Source organism: Brassica oleracea, chromosome C1 (genome assembly GCF_000695525.1).
Source record: "Brassica oleracea var. oleracea cultivar TO1000 chromosome C1, BOL, whole genome shotgun sequence".
NCBI lineage: Eukaryota > Viridiplantae > Streptophyta > Magnoliopsida > Brassicales > Brassicaceae > Brassica > Brassica oleracea.
In genome coordinates, this window is record NC_027748.1 from 14,623,480 (window position 1) to 14,639,812 (window position 16,333).

At 36.0% G+C, this 16,333-nt stretch overlaps 5 protein-coding genes across 5 annotated transcripts; 3 read left to right on the forward strand and 2 right to left on the reverse strand.

Moving 5' to 3' along the window:
* Window positions 1-1,692: 1,692 nt before the first annotated feature.
* On the forward strand, window positions 1,693-2,592 carry LOC106310263 (GPI-anchored protein LORELEI-like). Its single transcript, XM_013747505.1, has 3 exons — window positions 1,693-1,879; window positions 1,963-2,019; window positions 2,189-2,592. Exons 1-3 carry the CDS (start codon window positions 1,798-1,800, stop codon window positions 2,530-2,532), a joined length of 483 nt encoding a protein of 160 aa, XP_013602959.1. The 5' UTR covers window positions 1,693-1,797; the 3' UTR covers window positions 2,533-2,592.
* A 247-nt stretch (window positions 2,593-2,839) lies between these two features.
* LOC106310273 lies at window positions 2,840-3,826 on the reverse strand. The gene is made up of 2 exons (XM_013747514.1): window positions 3,406-3,826; window positions 2,840-3,190 (listed from the first exon to the last, which is right to left on the reverse strand). The coding sequence occupies exons 1-2, from the start codon at window positions 3,526-3,528 to the stop codon at window positions 3,074-3,076; spliced, it is 240 nt and encodes a 79-aa protein (XP_013602968.1). The 5' UTR covers window positions 3,529-3,826; the 3' UTR covers window positions 2,840-3,073.
* Window positions 3,827-5,319: 1,493 nt separating this feature from the next.
* LOC106310253 (protein transport protein sec31-like) lies at window positions 5,320-7,431 on the forward strand. The gene is made up of 3 exons (XM_013747494.1): window positions 5,320-5,660; window positions 5,777-6,043; window positions 6,136-7,431. Exons 1-3 carry the CDS (start codon window positions 5,538-5,540, stop codon window positions 7,132-7,134), a joined length of 1,389 nt encoding a protein of 462 aa, XP_013602948.1. The 5' UTR covers window positions 5,320-5,537; the 3' UTR covers window positions 7,135-7,431.
* Window positions 7,432-7,640: 209 nt separating this feature from the next.
* Window positions 7,641-8,412, forward strand: LOC106322735. The gene has a single exon (XM_013760861.1). The coding sequence runs from the start codon at window positions 7,764-7,766 to the stop codon at window positions 8,304-8,306; it is 543 nt and encodes a 180-aa protein (XP_013616315.1). The 5' UTR covers window positions 7,641-7,763; the 3' UTR covers window positions 8,307-8,412.
* LOC106322727 (mannan endo-1,4-beta-mannosidase 5) lies at window positions 8,396-10,315 on the reverse strand. The gene is made up of 5 exons (XM_013760852.1): window positions 9,765-10,315; window positions 9,468-9,665; window positions 9,264-9,386; window positions 8,955-9,166; window positions 8,396-8,885 (listed from the first exon to the last, which is right to left on the reverse strand). Exons 1-5 carry the CDS (start codon window positions 10,122-10,124, stop codon window positions 8,483-8,485), a joined length of 1,296 nt encoding a protein of 431 aa, XP_013616306.1. The 5' UTR covers window positions 10,125-10,315; the 3' UTR covers window positions 8,396-8,482.
* Between the last annotated feature and the right edge of the window lie 6,018 nt (window positions 10,316-16,333).

A 16,333-nucleotide genomic window follows, 5' to 3' on the forward strand; every position in this document is an offset into this window, starting at 1 on the left:
GGCCACAATCAAGTCTTATACAATCATGTTTCAAACAATCTAATCGACCATGGTGCGAACAATCATTATATTCTATATGTGACAAATACATCAGGCCACACGGCCATACAATTTTATGATGCAAACTATTCAAGTTAATTTATACGATCTATATGTCATGCTGGTTGATAATTAAAACAAGACGAATGCAATTCATATTCAGTTTTATATGTTATGCAAACAACCTTAATCAATTGGTTTCAATTATGAAATCTAGGGTTTTGATTTAAACAATACTAGAATTCGATTTTAGCAATATGTGATCAAGGTTTCAAGGCCTTTAGGATTTAATTTCGAGATTCAGATTATACAATCAATCTATCAATCCTACAACCTCAGATCATCAATCATTCAATCAAAACAAGAACAATCTAGAAACCTCAATGATCAATCGATCAGATAAGGACATTAAACAAAACCGATTTAAGCTTTAGGGTTTCTAGGGTTTTGATTCCAGATTTAGGGTTTCTTAATTCAGATCATAACAATCAATAAAACAATCAATCATGTTCTAGGGAATCGATTTCAATTTAGTGATTATGAGATGATCAGTTTTAGGTTATACCAATTTTTAGGGTTTATCAAGAACATTGTATTTCCATAATAATGGATTAGGGTTTTAGGGTTTGATCTTTATGTTCTTAAATTAATTGGTATACCTTTGTTTGTAGGGTTGAAACCGGACCACCAAAGAGAACAGATGAACCTCGAGCTGCACACGGATGGACGCGAGCTGACTGTCGTCGGATGCGAGCTGAACGGGACGGGACGCGTCTGCTTCCTATCGGGTTCGCGAGCTGCTTCCTATCGGGTTTGCAAGCGGCTGGTCGGGATTGTGAGCTTGTTGATCGGGAACACGAGCTGGCTGTGATGCGAACGGAAGCTGAGGTCGTCTAGGATCAGGAACACCTTAGGGATGGAGCTGATCGGTTGCTGACGAGCTGGAACGCGAGCTAGGACGAATTAGGGTTCGTCGGGATTAGGTTAAAGTCGCCGGCTAGGTTAGGGTTAAGGGATTGGCGATTTTAGCTTAGATTGTAGAGAACAATCGTGTTGATAACGTGTTGTAATTAAAAGATTGAAGACTAAATAGTTTTGTATTTCATTAATGAATAAGTGTTCCCTTTATATAGGGGATTACAAGATAAGTAAAAAGGAAAGTATCTAAAACCTAAACCAACTAGGATTTAGGAAATACTACTAATACATAATATGAAAATATTACGAAGAAAGGAAATCCTAATCATACAAGGAAAAAGAAACATATGTATGTGGCCGCCTCTCTCTCTCCTCAATAGGCCGACTCTCTCTCCTCTTTCTCCCATGCGGATGGGCCGGTTTATTGACCGGGCCGGTTATAGACATCCATCAATTGATTTATAATAGTGATAATGTTTTCAAAGTCTTGTATCAAATTATTGGAGCAAGTTGCCTTTAACGATTCGAAGAACTGGGTAAATAAATGGGCGTCTCCCAGTTGATTATGGATATCAACTAGTGGTAGCTGAATCAAAATAATATACTTATTCCTTTTCTTTTCTATATACAATGTTTGTTTATTTGATGGTTTTTCAAAGATTAAAATAGTAAATAGTATTTTTGGCATATCACTGATTCTATTGTTTATTCTACTTAATGATCCGGTACATCCGCAACATTTTTCTCTCCTCCTATAACTCAAACAAAAATAACAGCAAAAAAGAGTTTAAGAAAATCAAATGTGATAAAGACAAATACAGAGAAGGAAGAAACATAAGCATGGAGATTTCTCCTCATTGTTTGGTTTCTCTTCTTCTAACCCTTCTTTTGTCTGGACTCGCCTCGTCTCTCCACATCTCTCGTAATTTATAGTCATTTGATATTTTATTCATGTCTATAAAACTTGTTTTAGAGTTCTTTTTAATGGAATGTATATACGTGCAGTTGATGAATTTGAGTCACATCCAGCCACAAGCCGAGCTCTTCTTCAGGCAAAGACACGTAAGAAATATAATCTCCCAAAATTTGAATCATTTTTTTGTTGCTAAGACAAAATTTGAATCATTGATCGTAATAAGAACTCATGCATACTCCATTGATGATTAGCATATCCGAACTCAAATTATAATTAATAAGCAAGATTCATATTAATGATCTGATAAAATAATAGCATGCAAGGAAGATTTTGCGAGCAAGAATTACACAATTATAACGAGCAAATGCAAAGGACCAAATTATCCAGCCAAGGCATGTTGCTCGGCCTTCAAGGACTTTGCTTGCCCATTCGCGGAAGCTCTTAATGACGAAAAGGCAGACTGTGCCTCTACAATGTTTAGTTACATCAATATCTATGGTCGTTATCCTCCCGGAATATTCGCAAACATGTGCAAAGAAGGCAAAGAAGGGCTCGATTGCTCCAACGTCACCGCTACCTCTTCTGCTCATGCATCACTCCCTCTTGTCTCCTCCACACACGCAATGCTTATCACCGTTCTCTTTTTTTACTTCTTCTGAAGACATATGTTACGCTATGACATGAGATATATTATATATGATGATTCCGTCGTTATTATATAATTAGTTGTTGAGTGACCGACCCATTAAGTCGTTCTTGCAAAACCATAGGTGAAAGTTTTCTTTCTTGTGTTAGGCTCTCGTGAACTATTTGTTTTTTTTTTCTCAGTAACATGCATAATGAGGGGTTAAACCCATATGATCTCTCACCAACAACACTAGTATCATCTGAAATGCTGCAGAACCTAGTGGTCATGAAACTAGGATGTCATAACATGTGTAACTTTTGGTAACTAATAATGGGCTAAGTTAATCTCCAAGGCCTTTTATATAAGAAGGCATGTATCAAGAACGACAAATAGGAACATGCCTCTTGGTGGTATATAAAGTTTTCCAGGGTGTTACATATTAACCCAAAGTTACTATAATGAGATGAAATTAAAAAAAATGGAGAAACATTTAAATCAGTAATTTTTGTTGTTTTTTGATCAATTGGAGAAAAAATATGGCAAACTCTGACAAATGAGAATAATGGAAAAGGTCACCGATGAGCAGTAACAAGCGTCTCGATGAATCTTAACCCATCAAACCTTGGAGCAAACTTTTCATCTCCTTCATCTTCCGAACCTTTCTTCTTCCTCTGTTTTTCTTTTGAATCCTAATGAAAACCATCCAAGTAATTATAATATTACAATTAGTTACCCTTACACATCCGAACCAATGAAAAGCACAACCTATTTAGGGAAAGTTTTTTATTTATTTATGGCAAGTCTTTCATATTCAGCAAAAAGCTCGAGTGAGTGAGTACTTAAAGACAAGCAAAAACAGAGGTACTTAACTATGGTTAAACCCAGAAAAGAAAGGTTTTTTTACCTGGCGGGAAAGATTGGTTTCCGGCAAAGAGAATGATAGGGAGGTGTTGGTAGACGCGGCGGAGATGGCCGTGGCGGAAGCGACTGCAGAGATAGAGGCTGCAAGAATTCCAGATTTCTTCATTTCTGACGGTTCAAGTTCGTTTTCTTCTACTCTCCTTTAATAAACTAAATAAATCTGTAACCGTTGGCAGATGAAGAGAACGTGTTAACTTCCGATAATGGACGGTTTATATACGCAACGGGAAAAGTTAAACTATGCTATTTGACCATTTATCTATTATATTCCCTTTTTGCCCCTTCTTTAAAATGCCTTAAGCATGTTAAACTTGTGTGTCAGACACAGTTAGAGATGATTTGTTTTGATAGAGATGGGTATTCTCGTGTGATTTGCAAATTGATTATCTATTTATCTTCTAGATGAGTTTTAATTGGACAAGAATGGGAGGAGAGGAGGGTTAATATAGTCAAAAATAACAAAAAAGTAATGGACTTTAGACCTCGAAGTTAGAACCACACAAAGAGCTACATGATTGGTTGATCTTATAAACGAACATGGGTCCATCATTGGTTATTAAGCCACCCACGTGTCCAGGACATTGCTGCCATTGTTGAGTTGGTGTTTTTCAGAATACGAAGTCAGCTTCTTTATTACACTGATTATACTCTTCTTTTATGCTGATAAGATAAGGTTTTTATGTGTGGATAAATGTCATATGGCATTGAACAAGTGGATGCAGACTGACTTGTGGCAAAGAGGCGCTTAACAAATCCAAATCCATATGGTTTTCTGGTGAGATTTTTCTACGTCAAATTTAATGGTGCCACATTTATTCTTACATTATAACCTCGTGAAATTTTTACTCAAATTATGTTCGATTATTTTTCTTTTCTAAACAAAGTATTCCTAGTTAGGTAGAATAATTTACTAAACTTGGTCAAATGATATAATCGTTCACCTAAAGCATCTTATGGTGACATATAGGAACCGCTTAACTAATGTTTTATTATCGAAGCTTTTTAATTAATTAGGATGTATGGATACAAATCAAAGCAGAAACTTTGCGGCTAGTTTCTTTATGGGTTTTATGATAATATAATCCACATATCTTTACTTTTTCACCGGCCAAAATTGATTAGGTCATCCACATCCGTATCTTGATGTGATCATATCGAAAATCAAGAACGTGAATCATTTTACCACCAAAGGTAATCGTGGAATGTCTGCAAGAGTTTGAAAGCAATAGTTTATTACAAAGAGTTGAAGAGAGGAATCCGAAGCAAGTCAGTGTGTTATATGTTGGAGTCCCTGTCAATAGACAATAACGCATCATGGTAATCTCGAGAAGCGGTTTAATTCTAATTATAACTCCAAATAAGGTTCAGATTTTTGAGTAGTGATCAAAGATAAATACATAAGAGAACCACCAGCAGTGAAAGAGCAATACGATGGTAAGACTACAAAATACCAAGATCAAATCTCCTCCAAGTCCAACAATTTTACTTTGAGTGTAGACCTGGTTGCAGATAAGGGAAGCATGTTTAGAAACAAATCAAGGAAGAACTTTATCAATGTCGAAAAGCTTGTTTCCTTCACATAGACATTACTGATCAAGTGATCATAGAGCGCATTCAATTTCAGTTTTACAATCACACATGATATCTTCTTTCCTCTACATCAAATCTAAGAAAAGGACAAAAACTTTGTACTCGTTACCTCTCGGTGTCGGAGTTTCCGTCCCTCGACGTGTTACAAAATCAACCTCAAAATTTATTCTGGAGTAACAACATAACAACGTGGTAAGAAAATTCAAAGGTTATAAATTAACAAACAGAAACAAACGGGGCAAAACAAAAGTAATCAATATATACGGGGATGTAGATATAAAATATTAATAAAGAAGGAAAAAAGAAGTTGGTTTGGCTGTTTCCTTCTCTCTTCGTCCTTATCAGAAATTAATCAAAACCTCCATTGAAAGAAAAGTTAGAAAACGTTTTCCTCCTGCTTTTGCATATTCTCGAAGCTTTGAAGAAAAAAAAAAAGCTTTGCTTAACTCCCAAGACTAATCCAAGCGTTTTCCCCTTTTAGTTTTGATTCTTAACATCAGAAAATCAATTTCAGTGCTGGGATCGATGGCGTCGGATCGGGTCAACTCGGGATCGAAAGGCTTCGATTTCGGGTCCGATGATATCCTCTGCTCCTACGACGACTCCTCTAATGGTCCCAACTCCGATCCTGCGATCGCTGCCAACAAGGTTGCAAACGATTGTTGATTTTTTAAAATTTATTATTGTTAAATAGAAATAAAATATCATCCACTTTGATCATATGATACAGAGCTGCTCTTTGTTTTTCGTTTTGGCCTCTGCAGGAGTTTCACAAGACCAGGATGGCGAGGTCTTCTGTTTTCCCTACAAGCTCTCACAGTCAAGACATCGATGCAACCGTCGAAAGCACCATGAAGAAGTATTCTGACAACATGATGCGCTTTCTTGAAGGCATCAGCTCTCGCTTGTCCCAGCTTGAGCTCTACTGCTACAACCTTGATAAGACTATCGGCGAGATGAGGTCTGATTTGACTCGTGATAACGACGAGGCTGATGTCAAGCTTAGATCTATGGACAAACATCTTCAAGAGGTCTGTTTTATGCAATGCTTTAAGTCCTCTTTTTGTTAATTTTATTATGGATCAGCAATGGATGTTAAGACCGTGTGTAAGTTTTGATGTAGGTGCATAGGTCTGTCCAGATTCTTAGAGACAAACAAGAGTTATTTGATACGCAGAAAGAGCTAGCGAGGCTTCAACTTGTGCACAAAGATTCATCTTCCTCTTCACATGGTGAGGAGCGGGTTGCCACTCCTGTTCCAGAGCCTAAGAAGGTCGACAACACCTCAGATGCACACAACAACCAGCTTGCACTTGCTTTGCCTCACCAAATAGCACCGCAGCCACAGCAACAGCATCAGCAGCAGTATTACATGCCTCCTACTTCACAGCTTCAAAACACACCTGCGCCACCGTCTCAACCTCGAGCACCACCAGCGCAGGGTCAGTTCATGCCCCCGCCTCCTGCTCCATCTCACCCAAGCTCAGCTCAACCTCAGTCATTCCCGCAGTACCAGCAAAACTGGCCTCCTCAGCCACAGGCCAGGCCACAGTCCAGTGGAGCCTACCCAACGTACTCGCTTGCGACACCAAGCAACCAGTCTCCAGTAGAACCGTTGCCAAGCAGCATGCAAATGCAATCACCATACGCTGGACCTCCTCAACAGTCGATGCAAGCTTACGGATACGGTGCACCACCACCACAGGCTCCGCAGCAGACAAAGATGTCGTATAGTCCCCAGACAGGCGATGGGTATCTACCCTCAGGGCCTCCACCTCCGGGGTATACCAATGCCATATATGAAAGTGGTCGAATGCAATACCCACCACCTCAGCCACATCAGCAGCAGCAGCAGCAAGCCCATTACATGCAAGGTCCACAAGGTGGTGGGTACGCGCCTCAGCAGCACCAGGCAGGTGGTGGAAACAGTGGGACACCACCCCCTGTGTTAAGATCAAAATACGGTGAACTGATAGAGAAGCTAATGAGCATGGGTTTTAGAGGAGACGACGTGATGGCGGTGATTCAGAGGATGGAGGAGAGTGGCCAACCTATAGACTTTAACGCCCTCCTTGACAAACTGAGCGTGCAGTCTTCAGGTGGGCCTCCCAGAGGGTGGTGAACCCACGGTGGCTCCTTTACTTGTGTATGTTCCACACAATAAAAACCGCTTCCTTCCTTTACCAAGGCTCACATCTCTTCCGTTATAGGCCCTATTTTATTGGGTCTGTTGTGTATTACTCCTCGATGCATCTGATTTTGAGTTGCTTTTCTTTGTGTGTATGGAGGGAGTTTGTCTTTGTCTGCTTCAGCTTTGTGTTGGATCGCCTGCTTTTAGATGGAACCTTGTGTATAGAAAATACCTGAACGGAAAGCTCCTTCATTTTAAATAATAATTCAAAACGAAATTATTTGTCTACTTATCGTTTGATATCTATACTCTTATTTGAAAAATTAGTACATGATATATTCGAAAATAAAGCAGTAACATTCATGAATATAAACTAAGAACACACACGATCCTATATCTTTATAAAAGTGCCAAATACACAAAACCAAATTAAAATTGCGCGGAAGCAAAATCAAAGGAGGCGCCAAATAAAATTAATTTAAAGGAGCGCGGAAGAGTGTCGCGCCAAATAAACCTTAACCGCCTAGCCATGATTCTCCGCCCATATAACTCATCCTCTAATAATCCTTCACTCATCTTCCTCCATCTATAATCTCTCTTTCTCCTTCCTCGATTACACAATGATGACGCCGGTGAAGAAAACTGTCGCCATAAGGCCCGTGGAGTTCTACGGAAACGGTCTTCCCCGTCCTCGTTTCTTCGATACACCTAAGTTCAACTCTCACCGCGTCGATCCGCCGCTCTCTGTGCTCGATCCTCTTCTCTCGTGGGCCAGAGAAGCTCACTGGTCCATGGGCGGTCTCAACTTCACGCGCCTCCGTCTCCAGGGCCGGATCGAAGGAAACGTCGACAAGCTACGCGCTCAGCTCGAGAAATCCAGTCCGTTGAAGAAGAGATCTCGTTTTGATTCTCCTCCCGCAGCTCCGGTTGCGGTTAAACGAAGGAGGTACATAGATCTCAACGACGACGATGAAGAAGAAGAAGAGATCTGTTTGGCTAGAAGAAAGCTCTCTGATGATTTCGATAGAGTCGCTGGAGAGAGTAACTCCAAAGCCAATAAGAAACCGATTGAATCAAAGTCGATCGTGAAGGATAAGAAGAAGAAGACAGAGTCAAGCTCAACGAGGTCGTCTCCAAGATTAGCTAAGCGTTGTTCAAGTTAGTTTTTCTAGGGTTTAGATTCAAGAGTATAGTTAGTACTATTTGGATTTCTTATCTTCTTATAAATATGATTACTCTATGAATTTGAGCTAAGTAAATTTTTATTATAAGAGTTGGATCAAAATTAGAATCAGATCTCACTGTATACAAAAAACAACTCAGTGTACATATGATTCTCTCAGTGTTTGTGGGAACAGAGTTTTCTCAACTTATGTTCCTCACGACGTCCTGTGACTTTACCCAACCTGCAAGATTGTTCGACCATTAACCTATACATGGGGTCTTGTTCGTGTGGAACAATCCCAAACTCGTCGTTGAAACCTTCCATGCCTTCCATGAACAGCTGCCACACCAGCGTCCCTGCCCCTGCCTTCCTTCTCTTTGCTGATTTGTACACCACATCGAAGATTGTTCTGTAGAAACGTTCTCTCTGCGATGGCTCGTAGTCTTTGTTCAGGTTCGAGAGCCCAAACTCCGTGAACAGGACTGGCTTCTTGAGCTCTTTCATCCCGTCTTCGATGTGAGATTGCATCCATTTCACCACGAACTTTAGCTTCTCTTCAAAGGTCTGGTTATGAAACCTGGGGAAGTATGTCTAAAGTTTCAGCCTTTCATGAGCTCTTGGGAATCAAATGTTACAACGGACTTACCAGTGATCAGGGTAGATATGAACGGACGCAAAGTCTATATTTGAGGAGTTTGAGTTTCGAACAAAGTCTGTTCCAAGCTCAGAGGGCCACATTTCTGGATTAACTGTCAGCCGTTTCGGGCTATTGGGACCGTAGAAGCCTTCAAGGCCAACAGTGAGGAGATGCTTGTCATCAATTGATTTTATGAAGCCTGTCATTTCGTCTATCCAGTCCTGTGATCCCACAAGAACAGACACATTGATGATACTTTTGTTGAATAGTAAACAATCTGTAAGTGATAAGTAATAAGTGAGAAAATGCAGGACTGACTTGGAGAGTGTCGCCAGAGACATCAGAGGTGCATCTAGGCTCGTTTATCAACTCCCAAGCGAAAATCGTTGGGTCGTTTCTGTACTCTATTCCAGTTACTGAGTTCTTGCGAGTGAGCAGAGCCTGCAAAATCAAGAAAATAGAATCTGTGACTCAATGAGAAGTGATGTGATTAACACACACACACACACAAACAGTTAGTACCGTGAGATAGTTCTTGAAGTATTTGCGGATAGATGGGTCAAAGAAGAAGGAATCATTAGAGGAGCTGAGACCAACACCTTCTTGCCATGCCCATTGCACATACTGTGACTTCCCTCCGTACGCCTGCAAGTTGTTCACTAAGCAAAGAAGCAACCTAACATCATGCTTCTTCGCCTCTGCAATCACATGATCCAAGGCCTAAACAAACATTATACAACTTCCAAGTTAAACAAGAATCATCATAGGCAAACATCTAAAGCTATCATTTGCGACACAGTCTTGTAAAGTAAAATGTACCTTGAAGACTCGCTCATCGAACCGGCCAGGAGAGATCTGGAGAGCGTTGTAGCCACCGTCATTAAAGGCCCAAGTTCGACAAACAGTGAGACCCATTTTGGCTCCAGTTTCGAGCATTTCACTCACAAGGTATCTACTGTGTTCATTCACAGCATGGTCCATGAACCAATACGAGTTCCACCCATTCACATACAGAGCCTTACCGTCCACCACGAACTGAGTTCCGTTCCGTTTCACAAACCCTATCTCCGTTCTCCACTTGTGATTCAGCCACAAGTCCCTGAATGAGAGGTAGATGAAAGCTGCACATATCAAGAACCCAAGAACTGGTATCGCTGACCCGTTCCTTGCCGGAACCATGCTTGAGAAACTTCAACTCAGGATTGACGAAGTCAGCTCTTGTCGGTAGAACCCAGTATTAGGAAAAGTTTTGTCCTTTCGCTTCCGTGAATGAACTCAAATGAATCCAAACTTATGAAACCCAAATGGAAAATTATCTCTTTATACCAAAATACCAAGATTTGAAAAGCGCTCCCATTAGAAAAATGTGAGCTTGATTGAAAAATTGTATACCCACTAAGACAGATCTATGTTTTCTGTATTTAGATTTGTTTCACTGTACACAAAATTGTATTATATGTAATCCCAAAGCCGAAGCCAAGAAATAATAGAATTTTAATTTGAAGTTATAGATAAAAACATAAACATTTAAATAAGTTTAGTGATAGGATGTTGCTGTATACTCCATCCATTTCAAAATAATACATATTTTATGATTTTTATACTTATTAATAAAACATAATAAAACTTAGTTACTAATGTATAGTTTTTGTAATTTTATATTTCCTATATTTCCAAACAAATAATATTTCAAGAAATACAATTAATGTTTTTGAAGTTTACATTTTATTATTATTAGTTTAAAAAAATGTATTGAAAATATAAAAAATACATTTTTTGAAATAATTTTTTTTTCTAAAACATATATCTTTTTTAAATGGAAGGAGTATTAGATTAAAAGCCTACTTAAATAACTTTTCTTTATGTGTCATAGGTAAAAAAAATTTAAAAGTACTAGAATTTGATTGGTTAATAATTTCTAAATTTTATTTATTATAATCAAGTCTAGAAGAAACAATCCTAAAACCAGTTAATATTAATTGTAAAACAATCCATATAATATCACATGTAATCATTTATAGTAATTATAGCAATTATGAAAATTTTATTTAGTGTTTCATCATTTATTTTTCTTCGTTAAACATATTAAAAATAATTTCTAAACATCCATATACATTTTTATTATAATTCAGCGTTTAAATAACTTTATTCTCCCATATAAATCATATAATATATGTATATAATTCGAAACATATATGAAAAAAGATAAACATTTGTATCTTTAAGAACAATAAGGAAAGAAGAGCCACATGAGTTGGAGTGTCATTGAAATAATACATTTGAGAAATGTTCTTTGTTCAATCATGTTATAAATAATTATGAATTGTGAACTTCCCACACGAATATAACCTTTCACTTTCACGTTTGAGATTAGATCCTTTCCAAGATAATTCCCTTACTCTGGATACCAATTTATTTCAAAAATCAAATTAGTCAGTTCTGCATAATGCATAAAATAAGTACATTGTTGAGTAGCTCAAGGCCTAGCGGCCATTGACAGTCCCTCTTGGACTTTGGCATCACGGGTTCAATCCTCCCTGTCTGTAAAGTGAAGCTTTCCCTTCGGTGGAGGTTTGGACTATCGGATCGGCTCGTTGTGGCCCGAAAGTCGACAAAAAAAAAAGCATAAAATAAATACATTTTACATCTAAGTTATTAGTTGAAAATGTTGAGAAACAGCATGGTGTCCACGTTGTTATGATTGAATAAAAATAACACAGATAGGCGTGACAGTTACATTTGTGGTAATATCCTTTTTATCATCATTGTAGTTTAGCAACAAATATATATTAATTGTCTGAACATGTTCATCACAATCGTCTCCGCCTTTGTATTTTTATATATTAATTGTCTGAACATGTTCATCACAATCGTCTCCGCCTTTGTATTTTTTGTTTACTAGGAGTTATTGGTTGTTGTATTTTAATAGATTTGAAAATCCGAACTAAATCTAGTGTTATTGGTTCTATGATTTTCAAATCTGTATTAAAATCATGTGTTATTGGTTTAATGATTCCTAAATTTTATATCAAATCAAGTGTTATTTAATCGTACAGATTTACTAATATATTTGTAATATAATAGATTTGAATGGATTTGTTTGGATTTTTAAGTTAAAAATACAAAGACTCAAATCCGAGGGAAAACCTCCGGATTTTCATATTTTACTTGGATTTATAAATACTATATGGATTTCTAAATCAATCAAAATATATAAACCAATAACCCTGTGTTTTCTTGACTATTTAAAATTTTCAAAGTTTAAAAACAGAAATCAGCTAGAATCTTAGGTAATACTCCTTTTCTGCCGACACCTTAAAGTACTATCTAGCACTCCAAGACAGAACTACTATACTTAAATGTTGTCGGTGACCCTTTTTCTTATTTTTGCCGGTAATGCTTTTCTTGACACCTGAAAAATCTGTGAGGATGTAAAAGGTAAGTAATCGAAGTGTAAAGTTTATTATTAGCCATCTAAGTTCTTGCAATTAAAATTAATTTAAAGAAAAAAAAAGGGTACAAAAGCAGTCATTGTAAGTGTAACAAGAAAAACACTCAGACAGACCAATTATCCTTTTGAAACCATGATGTACACCACCAACCAATGAGACCAAATAAAAGTTAAAGACAATGTGAAATGGAATTAAAGTTATGCTATAAATGGTGTGTGAGAACTCTAAATCTACATTACATCATGAGTATGGAAACATGTTTGTCAAACATGCATAATAATATCTTTGAATTATCTTATAGACAATGCATTGACTGAGATTGAGCACCTTCTTTCTCACCTCTATTATTAATGATGCATGGTGAAGAATGTGTGAAAGGGGCGAGATTCATCTTACTCAACACATTTATAGGTTTTACCCAACAACATCAGTTTGACCATACCTACTCACATTCACTTCCTCTATCAAACACAGTCTATCTTCTTCTTTTGTCATCATAATCAATCTATTTCATAATGTATAGGCTACAATCATATTTTAAAACTAATTAAGAATATTAGACATCTTAGAGCAGGCTCAACGGTCTAATACCCAAAATAAGGTTCTCACAAAAGAAAAATTATTAGTTTAACAAATATTAATGAGAGAATTGATTTTAGGCATGGGCATATTTCCCGGATCCGAAGATCTGAACCGGTAATTACCCGAAAAATCGGGTTTCAGATCGGATTCGAATACAGGAAAATACCCGGTTGGATAAAGTTTAAAATTTGGCCGGGTACTGGGTCGCGTACCGGGTTGGATACGGGTAATATTCGGGATCCGTATGGGTTATCCGAAAGACCCGAATTAAACCTTAATTAAAATAACCCTAGTAATCTATTATGCCTGATTTCATTTTGGAGACTAAACTTTGCTTTGGTTATATTAAAATGGTGATGTTATATTATTGTATTGTAATTTTAGTTATTTTGTTTATGTTTTTTTCGGATATTTAGAATATTTTTGGTTATTTCGGATTATATACGGTTTTATCGGGTTAAATTGTTTGGTATAGACTAAAAATCAAACCGAATCCGTTAATTTTTTGGTTATTACGGATGTAACCGGATCTGAACCGGATCCGACATGTACTGAACCGTATCCGAACCGAAATTTTAAATTATCCTATTGGTACCAATTTCTTTAGTTCTGAAATATTTGAAATCGAAAAAATCCGACCTGGATCCGAACCGGTTATCCGAATGCCCAAACCTAATTGATTTTAGAATTATGTTAAATGATTAAAATAGCTCAATGTTGACATGTGGCAAAAAAAATTATAGTACAATTCTGAAAGTTCATTAAATGAGAACCTTTGCTTACCTTTTGATTATAATTTCTAATTTTTTCTTTATTAATTATTAGAAACTTGTCAAGAGCATTTTTTTTGGAGGTGCTTTTAATATATTAATATCAGATTTTATAATTATTTATACTATTATTTGCGAAATAATTTTTTGCAACGGAACTCCCACGTTAAAAATTAGAGTGGTTAAACTCAATAATATTCTTAATGAAATTTTTATATGTAATTTTTGATATAATTAAAAACGAATTTATATTAATAATATTATATTTATATGTTATCATAGTTAATGATTATAAATTAATACAATAAAATTGTCAAAAATAAAAACATATTTTTCAAAAAATAAGATAACTCTGTTGTTATCTGGAAATAATATTGTAAAACATGATAATTCTTATAATATATATATATATATATATATATATATATATTTGATTTTTGCTTCTGAAAATAATATTATTCTATTATTGAAGTTAAAAATTAAGGTATAAAATAGTTTATAGTTAAATATTAATTAAGCAAAATATTTTTATAAAGATATTTTCTGAAATATTATTAATATCCTTAATGAAATTTATTTATATAATTTCTGATATAATTAAAAACGAAATCATATTAATAATATTAGATTTATATGTTATCCTATATATAATTATAAATTAATATAATAAAATTATCAAAAATAAAAACATTTTTTTTCAAAAAATAAGATAACTTTGTTGTTATCTGGAAATAATATTGTAAAACATGATAATTCTTATAATATATATATATATATATATATATATATATATTTGATTTTTGCTTCTGAAAATAATATTATTCTATTATAAAAGTTAAAAATTAAGGTATAAAATAGTTTATAGTTAAATATTAATTAAACAAAAACATTTTTATAAAGATATTTTCTAAAATATTATTAATACTCTTAGTGAAATTTATTTATATAATTTTTTGATATAATTAAAACGAATTTATATTAATAATGTTAGATTTATATGTTATCCTAGATAATGATTATAAATTAATATAATAAAATTTTCAAAAATAAAAACATATTTTTCAAAAAATAAGTTAACTTTGTTGTTATCCGGAGAAAACATGATAATTCTTATATATATATATATATATATATATATATATTGTGTTTCTATATATATTTGATTTTTACCTCTGAAAATAATATTATTCTATTACAAAAGTTAAAAAATAAATTAAAAATATTTTATATTAATATTAATTAAGCAAAAACATTTTTATAAAGATATTTTCAAAAATATTATTAATATATGAGGTTTTTAAAAATTTAATACACAATAAACATATATATTTTGATGATTTTTTTGTCAAATATAAATAATTTTATGTTTGATTTAAACTTTTTGAAAACAGAATAATAACTTATCAATTATTATGCTGATTTTTTAATTAATAACACATATAATAATAAGTATTCATAAAAGTATTATCTCTGCGGACAAAATACCTAGTCCATTGCTATTAGAGAACCATATATAGCAAAGCCTAGCATTTGGGCTCTCATCTAAATTTAAAATATATCAATTATTAAACCACGACAATATTTGGGTTTGAAAAATTTAGGAGATTATCATTTGTAAACAAGATTAGCCCAACCATATATCTAATGTTTTCACTTACCAACCATGTTTTCCATTAATTCATTAAATCAAGAGGGCTATTCACGGTAAATATTAGGAAAGTAATCTAAATTACCCCACTTCCAAAAATTCTATTCTCACTATCCTGCCATTTATCTCACTATCCCTTGTCTTTTCTCTTTTTTTTTTTCCGTCAATAGATGATTTTATTATTTAAAGGGCCGAGCCCAACAGTACAAAAAAGCCCAAAGCCCACCAACCGAAACCGTAGAAAAAAACTAAAAGCGGCCCTCCGTTCGCTCACGGCGTCCCCCCGCTTCCAGCCATCACCGGTGATCAACCCAACGATCCATCGGAGAAAATCGACACTCACTGGCTTCACAACCACTTCGCCGCAAACGCCTCCAACCTCGAGTTCCCAATAGTGGAGAGAGTCAATCGGTAAACCGAGATCTCATCCGCCTCCTTTCGTCACCGGAACTAGGAAGAAAACTTCGTCGGCACAACCAACCCTTCAACATCGGATACCTTCGATCGTCTTCGGACGAGAACTCCTCCAACAAGACCAAACCGAAACCGCAAGAACCAAAGATAAAAACAAACCCTAACAAACCTAGGGGACTAAACGCCGGCGGCGCAAGGCACAGAACGCCTTCACACCCCGGAAGCTGAAGCCGGCGAAAGCAGAGCTATCGAAGCCTCCGCCTCCCGGAAACTAGACCGGCGTCGATGGATCTGTAGAAGCCTCCACGTCCCGGAAAACCTTAAACTGACAAACCGACATCACCCCACCTCACCCTTCACCCAATCGCGTCGTTACTCCAGCCACCGCGCCACCGCATGTGTCAGAGCTCCGACAAAACGAACCGAGAGAATAGGTGGAGAAGAAGTCGGGGAGCGTTTCTAACCAAAGAAAATGGACTCCGGCGACGGCACGGACGCTCACGCGCCGGCCGTACGCCGGAT